The sequence below is a fragment of the Erythrolamprus reginae genome, chromosome 7, assembly GCF_031021105.1.
Source record: "Erythrolamprus reginae isolate rEryReg1 chromosome 7, rEryReg1.hap1, whole genome shotgun sequence".
Classification (NCBI taxonomy): Eukaryota; Metazoa; Chordata; class Lepidosauria; order Squamata; family Dipsadidae; genus Erythrolamprus; species Erythrolamprus reginae.
In genome coordinates, this window is record NC_091956.1 from 82,694,257 (window position 1) to 82,713,149 (window position 18,893).

General features: G+C 38.8%; 1 protein-coding gene across 1 annotated transcript in view; it reads right to left on the bottom strand.

The window, feature by feature from the left end:
* The window catches only part of SMARCAD1 (SNF2 related chromatin remodeling ATPase with DExD box 1), a 52,567-nt gene that overhangs the window by 16,400 nt on the left and 17,274 nt on the right, over window positions 1–18,893 (bottom strand). The window contains exons 7-12 of the mRNA XM_070758005.1: window positions 18,276–18,359; window positions 16,751–16,835; window positions 12,622–13,007; window positions 5,543–5,745; window positions 4,264–4,354; window positions 1,791–1,890 (exon numbers count right to left, since the gene is read on the bottom strand). Coding sequence (XP_070614106.1) covers window positions 1,791–1,890; window positions 4,264–4,354; window positions 5,543–5,745; window positions 12,622–13,007; window positions 16,751–16,835; window positions 18,276–18,359 — 949 coding nt within the window. The remainder of the gene's footprint in view (window positions 1–1,790; window positions 1,891–4,263; window positions 4,355–5,542; window positions 5,746–12,621; window positions 13,008–16,750; window positions 16,836–18,275; window positions 18,360–18,893) is intronic.

An 18,893-nucleotide genomic window follows, 5' to 3' on the forward strand; every position in this document is an offset into this window, starting at 1 on the left:
TTTGACAATTAAAGAAGACAATTACGATAACTTAATAGTACAAACAGAAAATAGCACAAATCTAGAAAATGGGGGGAAAGTACATTTTTTTTTAGGAAGAATATCAATGATAAAAATGAGTATCTCACCACGAATATTGTTTCTTTTCCAAGTAATACCAGTAAAACTAAGGAAAGATTTTTTCATTGACTTAAACAAATTGATACTAAATTATATCTGGCAAGGGAAGAAATCTAGAATTAAACTAAAAGCACTACAAGATAGCAGAATTAGAGGAGGATTTGGACTTCCGAATTGGGAGTTATACTACCAGGCATCAACATTAATTTGGATTAGGGACTGGATGGAATTAAAGAATAAAAGAACTTTAATATTGAAGGGACATGCTCTCCAAAGAGGGTGGCATGACTTTCTACGGGGCAAAAAATATAAACAACACAGTTATTTTAGGACACACCTAATTAGAGATGCCCTATTACAAAGATGGCTAACAATAAAGAATAATCGTTATAGAAAAATCCCAGAATGGTTATCACCCATGGAGGCACAAATATATCCAAACAAATATATTGATAAAATCAAGAAATACCAAGATTCAATAGAGCATCCAAGGGAACTGAAAACAAGACAAGAGCTTAAAGATCAGGGTATAGACATTGAAGAACATTGTTGTTGTTGTTGTTTTTTATATCGACAAACATACAAACAATATTAAACATTTATACTTATCTATATGCATAATAATTAATATTTTACAATTCTGGGTTTTTTTACATTATATTTCGTTAATACTAATTGCTTTTCTTGTATTTTTTTTCTATCCAGTTATACAGTTTCTCCCACTCTGTAGTAGTTCTTATTTTGTTTATCCTGTAATTCATACGTTAATTTACTTAGTTTAGCGCAGTCTAACATTTTCTTGATCACCATCTCTTCATTTGGTGTCTTTTCTTGTTTCCAATTTTGTGCGAATGCCAATCTTGCTGATGTTAGTATGTGTGTTATTAAGTAATAGTCTTCTTTGCTGTGTTGACCTCTGATTATTCCTAATAAATACATTTCTGGTTTTGTTTCTAATTTATATTCCAATATTTCTTCCAGCCAGTTCTGAATTCTAGTCCAAAATTTTCTTGCTTCCGGGCATAACCACCAGATGTGATAATACCTCAGAATACCTCCGGGACCGCCTTCTGACGCATGAATCCCAGCGACCGGTTAGGTCCCACAGAGTTGGCCTTCTCCGGGTCCCGTCGACTAAACAATGTCGTTTGGCGGGACCCAGGAGAAGAGCCTTCTCTGTGGCGGCCCCGACCCTCTGGAACCAGCTCCCCCCCAGAGATTAGAACTATCCCCACCCTCCTTGCCTTTCGTAAAGTTCTTAAGACCCATCTCTGCTGTCAGGCATGGGGGAACTGAGACATCTCCCCCGGGCCTATACATGGTATGTTTGTGTGTATGTCTGCTTTTAATAATGGGGGTTTTAGTGTTTTTTAAATTATTAGATTTGTTCTTACATTGTTATTGTTGTGAGCCGCCCCGAGTCTACAGAGAGGGGCGGCATACAAATCTAATAAATAATAATAATAATAACAATAACAACAACAACAATAATAATAATATGTTCCTATGGCTGTTTTGCACATTGTTCTGTTGTGGTATTGCAATCTTAACTCTGAGGCTTTTCCTTGGCTGTAATAAATCCAAGTTTTTAAAATTTGTAAGAAAAAAAAGTTAAACATTTAAATTCCCTTGCTGTTTTTTCCAACAGAAGGATGCAAGATGTCACATACCTATTGTTGATGCTGGCACAACGATCAAATGTGGACCTACATCACCTACTTGATAAAGATATGCCAGAAAGGCAATTGCTTGAATGGTTTTTCCTAAACCCTAAGTAAAAAGTAATTTAAAATAGAATTATTTTGATAGCAAGATGCTATTATTAAATCTAAAATATAGAAACCTATTGAGAAGTAAATGATCATTTTTTTAAAAATGTTACACATAATACTTCCTCCTTCAAATCATTTGTAATATCTCTACACAGTACAACTGCTAAACTTTTTCTTCATTCATGCAATAAGTCTAAACTTATAAGAAAGAGCCAGGTCCTTCTTAGCGACTATTGTTTCTTTGTCCATAAAACTTAGTCTTAAGTTTTTTAAACTTTTGATACTTTGAAATCTCATGGTTCATTCTATTAGTGACACCTTTCTGAAGTTGCAAGACAGCCAAATTATTTTTTCTGCAAAACTTATCTAGAATGCCCCAGTCAACATACTTCACATGATTTAGTCTCAGATCCTCACATTAACCTGTTCAGATGTGTCACTTTCTCTCTTTCATAGAAGCATAAGATTGTATTAGCTAACGTGGTGCCATGGTTAAGGAGTTAGACTAAGGCTGGAAAAGACCCATGTTTAAGTCAATCAATATCAATATCAACTTTATTTGATTAGTCAATCGACCATATCAAAGCGAGCAAAAGGACCACATCGGTTGTCATAAAACTGTGACTGGTTAAAATACAATAAAATTGGCTAAAATAGAGGGGATTTGAATGAATAATAAGTTAAAATGCAGCATAATATGCTAAAATTGAGTAGTAAAACATGAGAATATAACTCGTGCAAAGGATTATATTAAACATATCTAAGATACTGATATAAAATACAGTGATCCCTCGATTAGCACGGTCTCGATTAGCGCGAAACGCTACAACGCGGTTTTTCAAAAAATATTAATTAAAAAATAAGTCCTTGCTAGTTCTCTCTCTCTTTCTCTCCCTGTTGCCGGCGTGGTATATGAGAGAGAAAGAGAGAGGCAGAGGTCGGGCGCATTACCGGGAGGTGGAGGCGGCGTGGGGACGCTGGGTGCCGGGGACACCGAGGAGGGGGTGGACGTGGCCTCTCAGCTGCAGAGCCGAACAAGGGCGGAGGCAACGGCGGAGTCCGGCGCTGGGGCCATGCGGGGCCGCTCATCCAGGGGGGCGTGGACTGGCAAGTCGCCCTCCTTTCTCTTTCTTTCTCTCTCTTATACCACACCGGTAACAGGGAGAGAAAGAGAGAGAGCGGAGGGCACCTTGCCGGTCCACGCCCCCCTAGATGAGCGGCTCCGCATGGCCCCAGCGCCGCCCAGGCAAAGGGGAAACCCCAAGATCGCTTGCCGCTTGCCGTATTGCAGCGAAGGAGGCGAAGCAAGGCTCCAAGCTGCAATACGGCAAGCGGCAAGCGATCTTGGGGTTTCCCCTTTGCCTGGGCGGCGGGAAGACCAAGGGAAGGTTCCTTCAGCCGCCCAACACCTGATCCGCTCCGCAGCGCGGCAGCAGCGAGGAGCCGAAGATGGGGTTTCCCCTTTGCCTTTACCCCATCTTCGGCTCCTCGCTGCTTCCGCGCTGCGGAGCAGATCAGCAGTTGGGCGGCTGAAGGAACCTTCCCTTGGTCTTCCCCGCCGCCCACACGCAAACTCCACCATCTGCGCATGTGCGGCCATGAAAAAAAATGGTGCGCATGCGTAGATGGTGTTTTTTACTTCCGCACCACTATAACGCGGAAATCGATTAGCGCGGGAGGTCTTGGAACGTAACCCCCGCGCTAATCGAGAGATCACTGTATTCTTAAGTGAGTTCATCTCCTTTGCATGCCACCCCAATATGTTCTATAAAACGTATTCTCATCTGAACAGCCCTGACTATAAACTTAGCGGTTCTAGAAACTACATATATATTTGTACCCTGAAGAAAATATGATAATTATTTATTACAGTCCCAGTGTATGATTTTGTCAAGTAGGGGCTGTAAATACTGAGGTCTTACTGAGGAGTATAGTTTACAATTGAGTAGCACATGTGCAGTGTCTTCTATTTCTGGTGCACCGCAAATGCATGTTCTCTCAAAATATGGTACTTGGTGGAATCGTCCATATTTGACCATAGTATCTAACTGCTCAAATCTTGCTCTAGTGAGTGCTGCTCTATGGTATTGGGTCAGACCCATTGTCAGGTATTTTTCTAGTTGAAAGACTGTTTTGTTCTTGGCTAGCCATTTCAGTGACCTGCACTTAGAAAGTGCCTCAATATCAGTTTGTGCATTAACATCTAAAACTCTTTGTTTAAATATTGCCTTGGCTTGATGTCCGGCTGAAAGCAGGTGTTGCATTGTTTAAGTCCTTTCTCATTCTTGGGAAATCATTGGTGCCTTTGGGTCAGCTACACGTGTTATAAATTATTTCAGTGCAAGTAAAAGCTACGGTGTTTTCAACTTACCATTTCATCGGCTAAAATACCATTCAGAGAGTGCTTATGCAAAAGCGCTAGCCAATTTAAACCGATCTTCTGATACGGCTTAAGTTCCATGCTGACAATAGAAAAGGAAAAGAAGAAGTTACTGTTGTGTGAATTCAAATCCCCTGACCTGCACAATTATGCAAACATGTAGCAAGACACAAGTCCCTTAATCAAAACTTCCCTCTGTGTTACAATCACACGATCGTCAACTCTCCCACTATTATATGCGAAATAATACTACATTATATTACAGTTGGGGGATGAGTTAGAACATGTAAATATGTTGTATGCCGCCCCGAGTCTATGGAGAGGGGCGGCATACAAATCTAATGAATAAATAAATAAATAAACAAACAAACAAACAAACAAACAAAACAAACAATAAATAAATAAACAAACAAACAAATAAATAAATGCTTCAAAGCATTTACAATAATTGTAACAAGTCTGGATGTACAAAGCTCACAGCTTGTACAACAAACTAGTCTTTTTAATTTTAATGGAAGACATCTAAACACAGCTGGCACCTCTACCTAAGAATGCCTCTACTTACGAACTTTTCTAGGTAAGAACCGGGTGTTCAAGATTTTTTTGCCTCTTCTCGAGAACCAATTTCCACTTACAAACCCAAGCCTCCGAAACTGTAACCGGAAAAGGCAGGGAGAAGCCTCCATGAGGCCTCTCTAGGAATCTCCTGGGGGGAAACAGGACCGGAAAAGGCAGGGAGAAGCCTCCGAGTGGCCTCTCTAGGAATCTCTTGGGAGGAAACAGGGCCTCCATCCTCCCCGTGGTTTCCCCAATTGCACGCATTATTTGTTTTTACATTGATTCCTATGGGAAAAATTGCTTCTTCTTACAAACTTTTCTACTTAAAAACCTGGTCACAGAACGAATTAAGTTCGTAAGTAGAGGTACCACTGTAATTGTAACAAGTCTCGATGTACAAATCTCACAACAAATTAGTCCTCTTAATTTTAATGGAAGCCATTTAAACACAGCTGCAATTATCTATAAACAGCCTGTGCCAATGAGCGAGCGCACAAGCACACAAAACTCCATTTGTGCAAGCGGTAGGCACACACGTGACACTAACAAGCCCCCCCACCATTGCCAATTTGTGAAGCCAGAACGATTAGGAAACGCTACACTAGAATGTGACTTTCTCTGCTCTTAATCTAGAACCTCAACCACCATACTATATCACAGTCTTTCTTTTCTGTTTATATTGTTGCGTTTATTAATAAGCAAACTTGCTAACCTTGGATTTAGGATGGATGGTTGCGCAATGTTCCATTCACCACCTCCATCTCCAGTTATTTTTTTTACTTGTTTGGTCAGTTTTTTTGAGATCTCTTCACATTTATTCATAAGTCTTAGCACAACATCTCTTTCTCTTTGTAGTGTTTTGCAATTCCAAATAATATCTTCAGACAAGCCATTGGTCTTACACATTTTTGTGAACTGCCAGAGAGAGAGAGAGAGAGAGAGAGAGAGAAGAAGGGGGGGAAATAAGTCACTAGATTTAAATACAAAATCAAAATAAATTGAACATCAGCTTTATTCCTCAGACCTTTTGGTTATTCTAGCTTACTTTTTCTCAGTAAATTTTCATCTTTTATTCAAAACCTTAAAATATAAACTAAAAAAAGGAAAAAAATAGTTCAAAAAGCAAGCAAAACTGGACAAAATTTAATAATTATTACAATAATTTAATGAATTATAGTCTTTTTCATTAAATATTGGAGTAGCATACAATCAAAGTTTTCTGGCCTGCCCCTAGTATATTAAGGAATTAATATCCTTGTGGATTTTTAGAATGAATTCACAGACACCATGAACCTAAAACAGGATTTTTCAAACTGCTTTAGCTGTTTGATTTGATTGACCCTATGTATAAAAACTATAAAATTGTGTTGCAACGAAAGAGGGCGCTATTAACATGGAGCTGAAAATCTGTTAGACTCTATATATTTAATTTCTTTGATGTGCTTTTATTTATTAGGCTGGTCCAAACCAAAGCTAACAAAGTGATAAAAAATATCAAAAATAAAGAGCTGCAAAGCATTAATAGGACTTATTTGGGAACTGCTGAGGCTATGACCATGGCTCGTAGTGATAAATTACTTTGGCAGAAGATTGCTATATACACAAACCATTATTTCTAAAAGAGAAAGAACAGCTGAAGTCTGCCTTAAAGTTTTCAAAGCTGAAGTTTTTCACCACCCACCTAGAAAAGATGGAATGTCCTTTCAAAGCCAAGATAAGCAACCTGGACAATACCTGTCAAAAATCTATCTGCAATTTTATGATTGCCTCCAGCACTAAGAAATACTCTGTGTGCTTGTTTAAACAGGGAAATGACTTGTTCTTTGCAATAGAATGCAAAGTAAGATTTATTTTTCTAATCCTAAAGCTATAAAGATCTTTTGTTGGATCCATGATTGTAGATCAGTTTAAAAAAAGCATTTATTTGCTCCTAAAAGGAAATAATCTCCCTCATAGCATGCAGGCTAAGCAGGTGTCCTTTTATTTTTATCTTGGTATTGTACAGATTCGTAATAAGAACATAAGTTAAATTCATCTTACAGAAACAGCAAGAATTTATAAAAAGTCCATCTGCTTCCAACGCCAGGCTTGGAAATAAATCTGATGCTACAGGTTATTAGTTTGAAGCATGCCCGTTCCCTATTTTTTAAAAATTAAAACATTTGATAAAAATTGGATAGAACAGAAAGCTTGTATGGTCCTATGGAAAATGTAGGGAAGCACACAACATATTTTCTTTTCATCTTGAAGCTTGTTTAAAAATTAAAACTGATTAATATTAATTCAATTCAGCTGTAATGTTATGGTGGGAAACAAAGAGCCATAGCAAAAGTGGGAATCCCAAAGCTTATTTAGCTGTTAGCCAAAGTTAAGGAATTATAGCAAAGCACCTTATTTTATACACTGTTGTAGCAAAATAACAGAATAATTATAAATATTAATTATTTAATTTATACCAACAATATTCATTAAGTAACCTATTGTGAAGCTCATTTCAGCTCTTCTTAGAAAGTTGTGGCTTTTATTTGGCAATTCTGATGAACTCTCTTAAACTGTTATTAAATTGTTATGAAAATGCTTGAATTTCAGTAAGATTGAACCTCTGAAAGTGAATTTATTTTACCCATAAAGATAGTTTAGTAGTCTAATTAACATTTTCAATTATTATTTTAAATGCCTGAAGGCCAGATTGATGTTGTGAAGACTTGTAATTTTTAAATATTACACCTTAAGTGAAACCATCTGTTAAAAAGCCCACCCAGTCTGTTTCACCTTGCATTATCTCCATCTGTTTCCACATCTTACGTCAAAACAAGGAACATCTTTAACCATTCTCTAAAATAAATCTTATGAATTATTGAAACATTAATCTTGTACAAATTTAAGTCCAATTAAACAAAGTCCATTTCTTAAGTATGTACACAACCCAAGTCAAAATGATGCATTCCAACCTTCCACTGACTACAATTAAAGTGACAATATATTGATAAATAAAAGTTTCTGTATACAGTGTTCCCTCGATTTTTGCGGGGGATGCGTTCTGAGACCGCCCGCGAAAGTCGAATTTCCGCGAAGTAGAGATGCGGAAGTAAATACACTATTTTTGGCTATGAACAGTATTCCAAGCCTTTCCTTAACACTTTAAACCCCTAAAGTGCAATTTCCCATTCCCTTAGCAACCATTTAGATCATTACTCACTATGTTTATTTATTAAAGTTTATTTAAAAAAATATTTATTAAAGGCAGATGAAAGTTTTGCAATGACATATGACATCACTGGGCAGGAAAAACCGTGGTACAGGGAAAAAACCCGCAAAGTATTTTTTAATTAATATTTTTGAAAAACCGTGGTATGGACTTTCCGCGAAGTTCGAACCCGCGAAAATCGAGGGAACACTGTACAAGCACTTGAAGATACAACAAAGTCAGTTTCTGAGATTTGATCTAGTGCAATATAACAATATTGACAATCAACTGATCAGACAGCTGAGCCCTAAGCTGGAAACTGAGCATTTATATATCCAAAGGTTGTGTTCTAGTTACCTAAAGCAGTGGTTCTCAACCTTTCTAATGCTGCGACCCCTTAATACAGTTCCTCACGTTCTAGTGACTCCCAACCATAAGTCTAGCGCCAATTCTCCCAACAGATCTTTAAGCTGATTGGCAAGAAAGTCAAAGGGACACCCCCCTGTAAACGCCTGATTAGTCGGATTGTAAAAATATGTTCCAAGGCTCCAGAATAGAAGCTTTAGCTCCTAACTCCATTGGGAAATTTGTCTTTTCCAATGACCCTGTGAAACGGTCGTTCGACCCCCAAAAGGGTCCCGACCCCTAGGTCGAGAACCACTGACCTAAAGGATCAGATTTATTTATCTCTCTAGATCAGACCTATCAAACTGGCGGCTGGTGGGCCAGATGTGTTACATGAAGGCCATGCCCAACTCAGCTCTACAAAGGCAAAAAAAAAGTCATGATACATGATTGAGTTTGACACCAGTGCTTTAGATATACCTAAGCAGCCTTATTTGTAAATTGGGCCAGGTAAATTATGTGCTGTTTTTTTGCACTCCTGAGACTTCAAGGAAGCTTTGGTGAAGTCTCTGGAGTGCAAAATGGCTTTCCCCCCAAGGCCGAAAATTGGGTGGCCAGCGCGCATATGCATGATGGAAATGATATAGGGCAATGCCTCACATGCCACCTGTGGCACGCGTGCCATATGTTCGCCATCACTGGTATAGGGTTTACCTGCCTGACTTAGGGGTTGGACTAGAAGACCTCCAAGATCCCTCCCAACTCTTTATCTGTTATTCTGCTGTAATGGACATACATACACATCATGAATGGTATCATCAGTATGAAGATGATGTGCCGGTGCATGGAGGCTGTTGGGGTCTGGATGGGTGTCAACAGACTCAAACTCAACCCTGATAAGACGGAGTGGCTGTGGGTTTTGCCTCCCAAGGACAATTCTATCTGTCCATCCATCACCCTGGGGAGGGAATCATTGACCCCCTCAGAGAGGGTCCGCAACTTGGGTGTCCTCCTCAATCCACAGCTCACATTAGAGAAACATCTTTCAGCTGTGGCGAGGGGGGCGTTTGCCCAGGTTCGCCTGGTGCACCAGTTGCGGCCCTATTTGGACCGGGAGTCACTGCTCACGGTCACTCATGCCCTCCTCACCTCGAAGCTCGACTACTGTAACGCTCTCTACATGGGGCTACCTTTGAAAAGTGTTTGGAAACTTCAGATCGTGCAGAATGAGGCCGCGAGAGCAATCATGGGCTTTCCCAAATATGCCCATGTTACACCAACACTCCGCAGTCTGCATTGGTTGCTGATCAGTTTCCGGTCACAATTCAAAGTGTTGGTTATGACCTATAAAGCCCTTCATGGCACCGGACCAGATTATCTCAGGGACCGCCTTCTGCTGCACGAATCCCAGCGACCAGTTAGGTCCCACAGAGTGGGCCTTCTCCGGATCCCATCAACTAAACAATGTCATTTGGTGGGACCCAGGGGAAGAGTCTCCTCTGTGGCGGCCCCGGCCCTCTGGAACCAACTCCTCCCAGAGATTAGAATTGCCCCCACCCTCCTCGCCTTTCATAAGCTTCTTAAAACCCACCTCTGCCACCAGGCATGGGGGAACTGAGATATTCTTTCCCCCTAGGCCTTTACAATTTTATGCATGGTATGTTTGTTTGTATGTATGTTTGGTTTTATAATAAGGGTTTTTTTTAGTTGTTTTAGTATTGGATTATTATATGCTGTTTTTATTACTGTTGTTAGCCGCCCCAAGTCTACGGAGAGGGGCAGCATACAAATCCAATAAATAAGTAAGTAAGTAAGTAAGTAAGTAAGTAAGTAAGTAAGTAAGTAAGTAAGTAAACAAACAAACAAACAAACAAACAAACGGCATTCCTTTTTAAGATAAGAAATGCTTTGCTAAGCGCAAGACAGGAATATGATATATAAATACAGGTATTGTAAAAGGTATTAAAATATGAGGTAGGAAAAATAACAATCTACTTTTTGCCAACACCATTCATCTCACCTCCCCAAACATCTCTAAATACTCCCACATCCACCAATTTCATATGCTGCTTGTTTGTTTTGTTTTTAAGTTATCACATATCTATTTTTGAGATATGAATCTCATCAACTCCATTCAAACTTTAATTTGATGGTGTTATCCATTACAAATGGCACCCACTTTGTTCTAAAACAAGCATTAATATCCATTCCAAAGTTTTAAAAATTACGTATTCATTACTAGACTTCTAATTATTGAAAAGATAGCTGTGGCCAATTGCAATAATCCATACAAAACTTTATAAAAATGTATTTTCCACATCCAAAACTAAACTATGGTTTACATCTGATTAAGCTTGCATACAGTAAGTCCACTAACCTATACAATTCAAATTCTTGCTGTGCCATAAACTTACTGTGATTCTTTTATTAGATTTTTTTAAAATAGCGCAAGTAGTTTTACTTGATAACTAAACAATTTATAAAGCAAAACTGGCATATGAAAATTGTAAGTTTATAGTCTCTTTTGGCATATTATGCATTATTCCAATTTAAAAGCCACATAAAATTAATTATAAACCATCAAATCCATGTCAGTTCGTAAGTCTTCACATTTAAAATTAAAGTTGTTAAAAAGAAACTGGAATACTTTCATTTTTTATTTACATTTCGCTTCAAAGTATGACCCTTCCCACCCCCAACACTGCCTTAATGCATAGTAATTTGGACATCTGGATAGTCTGCTGTCAACGTTTTTAGAAATTATTTTTTCTTGAAAACTCCCAAGAATATAATTTGCTGAATTTCATTAATAATAGGGCATGTTGCTACAGAAGCAAAGTAAATATTTTGGTACTGACAAATGAATCCTTTCTGAAAGATGTCTGAATTAAAACAGGCCTGCACAATTTAATTCTGTGGAACTATTTCAAAGAATGGCAGCCCTTTAGCAATTACTATTGCAAAGAAGCTGTTTAGACAAAACTCAACATGTTTCTAAAGGACAGATGTTCTGTTCAAAGTATAAGACTTCAGGCAAAAAAAATTCATAGGTAACACTGCTGTAAATATACCTGTATGTATTTTTCACATATGCACTTTAAAATATAAGAGGGGGGAGAAATATTTTTTTTTTAATTCAAAAACCTGACCCAAATAATTTAGGGTCTTTGGAGAAGGGTGGCGTACAAATCTAATAAATAATAATAATAATAATAATAATAATAATAATAATAATAATGTATAGAGGTAGGGTCCTAGAAATAAAACTCCTAGAAATAATGTTTTAAGAAACAAACATCAGAAGAATTAGATAAAATAGTTTCCTTCCAACAAGTTGTCTAAAGGAATAACAAATAAAACACACAGGCAAAACACCAAAGTCCCACAAATTTTCCTTTAAAAATTAACAAACAAACCCAATCACAAAGTCACACCTCTAAAATCAAAGACCATTCATTTTGGTAGAACAGCATGAAATAAAGTTACTGGAAACATTTTTTTAAAATTTATGTTTGGGGCAGCATAAAAAGTACTCCGAGTCTACGGAGAGGGGCGGCATACAAATCTAATTAATAATAATAATAATAATAACAATAATAATAATAATAATAATAATAATAATAATACTTACCAACAGGTATACTTTCTTTCTTTCCTTTCCATGTCAAGACTTCTAATTTGTTTTTGCAAGTTAAAAAAACCCCCACCTTACAGTACTCAAGAAACTTACCAAAATTGCTTAATATTAAAATTTAAAAAGTCGGCGATGAGTTAAAATGAAGGAATCCAAAGAAGTAACAAAAGTTTCTTCACCAGCTGCTTAACACTCTTATTATCCTGGCATCTCAATCATGGAGAAACTCTGCAAGTTGGTTACCGATTTACTGCAGTTTTAAAAAAAATTGCCACATTCTTCATTTCTCTAGGGTTTTTTTCAAAGGACAGGGGATCAGAAAACACCAGCAAACAGCAGCTTCACAAATGAAAGCTCCAAATTCTTCTTCTGCAGTAAAGTGAACCAAGTTTCCCAGCTCAAGAATTAATGACAGTGTTGCCAGCCAATCAGCTTCTATTTCTCAAGAAAATCATCCCTTAATGCATTCAAAGTGAGGTCATCTGACACTGTTTGAAATGCTACTGGCTTAGGAGAAGCATAGTGCTTTAGCTTGGTTTAGGTAAAGCCACACATCTATGCCTTCTTAGCAGGAAGGCATCCCTAGAATATATTATATTTCTTAAAAATAAAAATACAGACTTACCAAAGCTTCCCAGCTATTAAAGGGACGGAGCTCCATTATTCTTTGAGCCTTTTTCTGGGAACACTGTGGGATCAAAGTGAGTTCACCAAGAGATGCTTGTTGCATGAAACTAAGAATTTTAGCTTGGTAGCCATCTTCCATCCGTTCGTTACCACTGCTATAGTCTTCGTCCAGGGAGCTCCCAGCTTCCGAAGCAGATTCGTACTGCATCTCCTGGGAGTCCTTTTTAGCGCTCCAAATTTTCTTCTTTTTCCCCTTTTTCCTGAAGCCATTCTCAGAAATTTTGGGTGGTTCCTCTTTGGGCTTCGTATCGGCATCTTTCTGGTGAGCGGCGTCATTAACCGAGACGCTCGTTCCATTTGAAACTTCACTATTTGAAGGTGCATCTGTACATGCAACATAAAAGGATGGAGACAATTTGAAAAGCGAGGACAATGGCAAACCCCACCGAATTTCGCAGGAGTCTTAAAAAGCATCATGAAGTTGCTTCTGTTCAAATTTAATACGTTTTTAGACTCAGCTCAGTTGCTTTGCCCCATGTCATGGCACCGGGCCAGAATATCTCAGGGACCGCCTTCTGCCGCACGAATCCCAGCGACCCGTTAGGTCCCACAGAGTGGGTCTTCTCCGGGTCCCGTCAACCAATGTCGCTTGGCGGGACCCAGGGGAAGAGCCTTCTCTGTGGCGGCCCCGACCCTCTGGAACCAACTCCCCCCCAGAGATTAGAATTGCCCCCACCCTCCTTGCCTTTCGTAAGCTGCTTAAAACCCACCTCTGCCGCCAGGCATGGGGGAACTAAGATACACTTTCCCCCTAGGCCTTCACAATTTTATGTATGGTATGCTTGTATGTATGATTGGTTTTTATATAATGGGTTTTTAACTGTTTTTTTAGTATTGGATTTTGTTGTACTGTTTTACTGCTGTTGTTAGCCGCCCCGAGTCTGCGGAGAGGGGCGGCATACAAATCCAATAAATAGTAGAAGTAATAATAATAATAATAATAATAATAATAATAATAATAATAATAATAATAATAATGTCACTCCTATCGAAGTGATCAAAAAACAGTCAAGAGAACATTTCAGAGCAGTATTTGAGATGTTATCTGACATGTCACTTTAACTGCAAGAAGCAGTGAAAATCTTTGCATTGTGATTAACACACTGCCAATGAATGGATATTGGGAGGACATGTTATTTTTCTACTCGGCAGCACAAAGCATTTTTACTTTATCACGTTACTCCAGTGTTTCCCAACCTTGGCAACTTGAAGATATCTGGACTTCAACTCCCAGAATTCCCCAGCCAGCATTTGCTGGCTGGGGAATTCTGGGAGTTGAAGTCCAGATATCTTCAAGTTGCCAAGGTTGGGAAACACTGTGTTACTCCATTAAATAAGTGCTTATTAGAGATCGCAGCAGAGTTTCAATCCTAGCAAAAGGACATGTGTAGAATACATGGAGGGGTTTGAGAAATTTCCTTCGCTCTTGAATAGTTCCTTCACTTGAATTTAAGCAGTAAGTCAAAGGAGACTGACTGGATGGAATTTAGGAATATTTATTTAAAAGTGGGTAAAGTTTCCAGGCATAAAAACTCAGTTTCTTCTTGAAAAGACCTCCTCAGTTAAATATGGCTCATAAATGTCTATTTTTAAAGGGGGTAAAAATCTTCAACCCCACAGCCTCTGGGAGACTCACAAAGCATTCTTTTATTTCCCGTACTTTTTAGCCGCTCCAAGTCTCCGGAGAGGGGTGGCATACAAATCTAATAAATTATCATCATCATTATTATTATTATTACCATTTATACAAAGATGTGAAGCCCTATCATATACATTCTATCATTATGGTGAAAATATTTCATTTCATTTTCATTTTATTGGATTTGTATGCCGCCCCTCTCCGTAGACTCGGGGCGGCTAACAACAGTAGTAAAAACAACATGCGACAATCCAATACTAAAGTAGCTAAAACCCCTTATTTTAAAACCAATCATACATACAAACGTACCATACATAAATTGTAGAAGCCTAGGGGGAAAGAATATCTTAATTCCCCCATGCCTGAAAGAAAATATATCTTTTAAAATTATCCTATTCAAGCAAAGCTTTGCAGCTGTCGTTCTAATGCCTGGAGTCAGTATTGGGCTATGGGATAAACTTAAGAATAGAATAGAATAGAATTTTATTGGCCAAGTGTGATTGGACACACAAGGAATTTGTCTTGGTGCATATGCTCTCAGCGTACATAAAAGAAAAAGATACATTAAGTTGAATTCAGAAAGATGGAGAACATAGGTGATCCTCATATCAAGGAATTAGATGAATATTCTATTCTAGATAACTTATCACATTTCTAGAGAAAAATATACAAAGTACACAGCTTCTCAATTAAGGCTTTGCTGAACTTGAGAAGAACCCCAAGACAAGAAAGGATTCAAAAAATATTTATAGGTGTGCAATATTGGCGAATAGCTGTAGCTCATGTATAAGAAGGTTTGATCTCTGAGCTTCTGGGTTGGTTTCCAAACATTTTGGTCCCAGGCTAGGTAACATCTTCAGCGGAGTGTAGAGGACGTCACTGTCAGTGTTCTTCTGCTTATAAGGACCCTTGTAAGTATACTGGCATCCGCTACATTCTGTTTGGAAATCAACCCACAGACTTGGAGAAAGAACCTTCACCTTCGGGTAAGTTATATACAGTGTTCTCTCGATTTTCGCGGGGGATGCGTTCCAAGACCGCCCGCGAAAATCGAATTTCCGCGAAGTAGAGATGCGGAAGTAAATACACTATTTTTGGCTATGGACAGTATCACAAGCCTTCCCTTGACATTTTAAACCCCTAAACTGCAATTTCCCATTCCCTTAGCAACCATTTAGATTATTACTCACAATGTGTATTTATTAAAGTTTATTAAAAAAATATTTATTAAAGGCGGACGAAAGTTTGGCGATGACGTATGACGTCATCGGGTGGATAAAACTGGTATAGGGGGAAAACCCGCAAAGTATTTTTTAATTAATATTTTTGAAAAACCGTGGTATAGACTTTTCGCGAAGTTCGAACCCGCGAAAATCGAGGGAACACTGTATATATATACACATATATGTAGATTGTTCTGAGTTCAGGTTTATATATATACACACATATATGTTATATATACACATATATACATATTTGTTTTTGTAGATTTTCACGGGTATATGTATGTAGATTGTTCTGAGTTCGGGTTTTGCCCTGTGTAATATTTTGCATGTCTATACATATATATGTACACACTGCTCAAAAGGGAATACTTAATACTTAAAAAACAGAATATAACTTCAAGTAAATCAAACTTCTGTGAAATCAAACTGTCCACTTAGGAAGCAACCCCAATTGACAATCAATTTCACATCCTGTTGTGCAAATGGAATAGTTGTGCAAATGAAATATTCAATGAGAATATTTCATTCATTCAGATCTAGGATGTGTTATTTGAGTGTTCCCTTTATTTTTTGGAGCAGTATGTACACTGCTCAAAAAAATAAAGGGAACACTTAAACAACACAATATAACTCCAAGTAAATCAAACTTCTGTGAATCTTCAACCAGGGGAGAACATATTAAAGTGACAAAACAGCAATATATATGCTTACAAGCTTACTTCAAGATGCTGGAGGTTACCTTTAAATGGCTTGGGACACAGTAACTAAAATACCGATTCTTCTTACCCTAAGTCACCTATCTTTAAAGATTACCAGAATATGTATTGCTACAAATTCTTTTAGCTCATTTTTTGTAAGAAAGAGACCGAGAGCTTCCTCCATAGTGACACTCAGTCTCATTTAACAGCACCATGTCACTAAATGGTGCTGACTCTGTTATTTTAGATCTGATTAAAACTTACTTGCATAAGGATTTTCCTTTCTTCATTTATTAGGTGTGTATTTTTACTATGATATCTTATATTTTTATCGCATTTCTGCAATTTATTTTGCTTCTTTTATGTTAATTCCTGATTTCACTAACCTTTTTCAAACCTTTTATTAGAAACAGAATATAGATCTCGCTGAATATGTGGGCAATAAGAAAAATGCATGTTTACTCAGTTAATGATATATACTAATTAAAATAAAAATATCTTTACCCTCTTGATCTTCCATAAATGCTTTTAATGAATCCATAGCCTCTTGATATATCCAGTTATGTTCCTGAAGTACATCTCTCAGTTCCTAATTCACAAAATAAATAAATCCTGCATGACCACAGGATTAAATAAACCATATAAAACATATACAGAGACCTTGTTAGCAAAACTGCACTTATGCATATAGTCTCGTCTAGAAAGCAGTTCAAGGAAGAATCCTGCTATTGAGACCTATAATGTACAGCAGGGGTCGACAAAGTTGTTCAGAATCTAGGAGCCAGCCAAAAAATTTAGGAGCCAGAATTTTTTTTAAGCAAACTTGGTTTTTAACCGTCGGAAGTCACCGCGCACGCGGCCGGAGGAGGAATGAACAAAACCTCACGCCGGGAGGGGAGGGGCTTCCGCTTCTCTCCGAAGGCGGGTGAGCGGCCAAGATCGGAGCGTCTGTGTGCGGTGGGGGGGAGTGAAGGGGTTCGAGTAGGAGGCGGAATGGAGGCAAGGGGGGGAGGGAGAGACGCACGCAAGCGCAGGGGACGCTGGGAAAGCAGCTCGCTCCGAGGTTGATGGGCGGAGCTACGGAAGCCAAGATGTACCATTTCTGGGCGTAAACACAAGGCGGGAAAAATATACTGTATACATACAGTACAGCAGGCAACATTTTCTAGGCGCCAGACAACATTTTCTAGGCGCCACTGGCGACCAGGCGCCTGGGTTTGTCGATACCTGATGTACAGCTTGCTAAATCTACAAGAATCTTTATACAGTGATACCTCTACTTAAGAACTTAATTCGTTCCGTGACCAGGTTCTTAAGTAGAAAAGTTTGTAAGTAGAAGCAATTTTTTTCCCCATAGGAATCAATGTAAAAGCAAATAATGCATGCAAACCCATTAGGAAAGAAATTAAAACTCAGAATTTGGGTGGGAGGAGGAGGAAAAAGAGGAGGAGGACAGTCGCTGCCGAAGGAAGAAGGTGAAGTGAGGGGAATCAAAAAAATCCAAAACTTTAAGGCTAAAAAAAAAAAAAAGAGGGACTCTGAGGTGCGATGCTGTCTCCCATACAATGTGCCACAGAGAAAAACCCAGGGGGAATGGCAGGAAACTGACCGGAACTTCGTGCCGCTCTCAAATTTCCAGGGAAATTTTTCCGGGCTCGGGTTCTTAAGTAGAAAAAGGTTCTTAAGAAGAGGCAAAAAAATCTTGAACACCCGGTTCTTATCTAGAAAAGTTGTTAAGCAGATGCATTCTTAGGTAGAGGTACCATTGTATTTTATATTTAATTGAGGCTGAGATGCTGTAACAGTACAAAAAAGTCTCAATTTCAATGAAAAATGTCAATCCACCAGCCTTTATGTCAGATTGAAAACTTGATTAGGGAAGGCTAGAAGGTCCCTATTTACAGTTTAAAAGTGCTCCAGGTTCCTAAAGTTATATGTGACAGATAGACAGATACGCAATCTTCAGTGGTGCTGCAGATCTATTTCTAATATTGGCCTAAGACATACACTGTGTTAAGTAAAACCATACCTCTTTAAGTAAATTTGGAAATTCTTTGTGCAAGTTGCTTACTAGATGTTCATGCTTTTCCTCATCATTTTCAGGATTTTGCAACTATGGTTAAAAGGAAAAAAAGATGAATTTTCAATTGAATGCAATGCACATTTAGATTACAGTAATACCTCATCTTACGAACCTAATTGGTTCCGGAAGTAGGTTCGTAAGGCGAAAAGTTCGTAAAACCGATTAATCCGTGCAAACAGAAAAAAAAAATCGCAAAATGGCGCTCCGGGGGGCTTCTCGGCGTTCTCCCAAATCCGAACTTTTTGGGTTCAGGAGGCCGCCGAGAAGCGCCGCTGCCCAGCTGTCACCTTCTGAAACAGCCGGGCGCTTCTCGACGGCCTCCAGAACCTGAACCCGAACTTCCGGGTTCGGCGTTCAGGAGAACGCCGAGAAGCCCCCCGGCTGTTTCAGAAGGTGACGGCCGGGCGGCGGCGCTTCTCGGCGGCCTCCCAAACCTGAACCCGAAAAGTTCGGGTTCGGGAGAACACCGAGAAGCCCCCCGTCTATTTTAAAAGATGACAGCCAGGCGGCGGCGCCCAGCGTAGCGCCATTTTACGATCTGCGGTGGGTTCGTAAGCCAAAAAA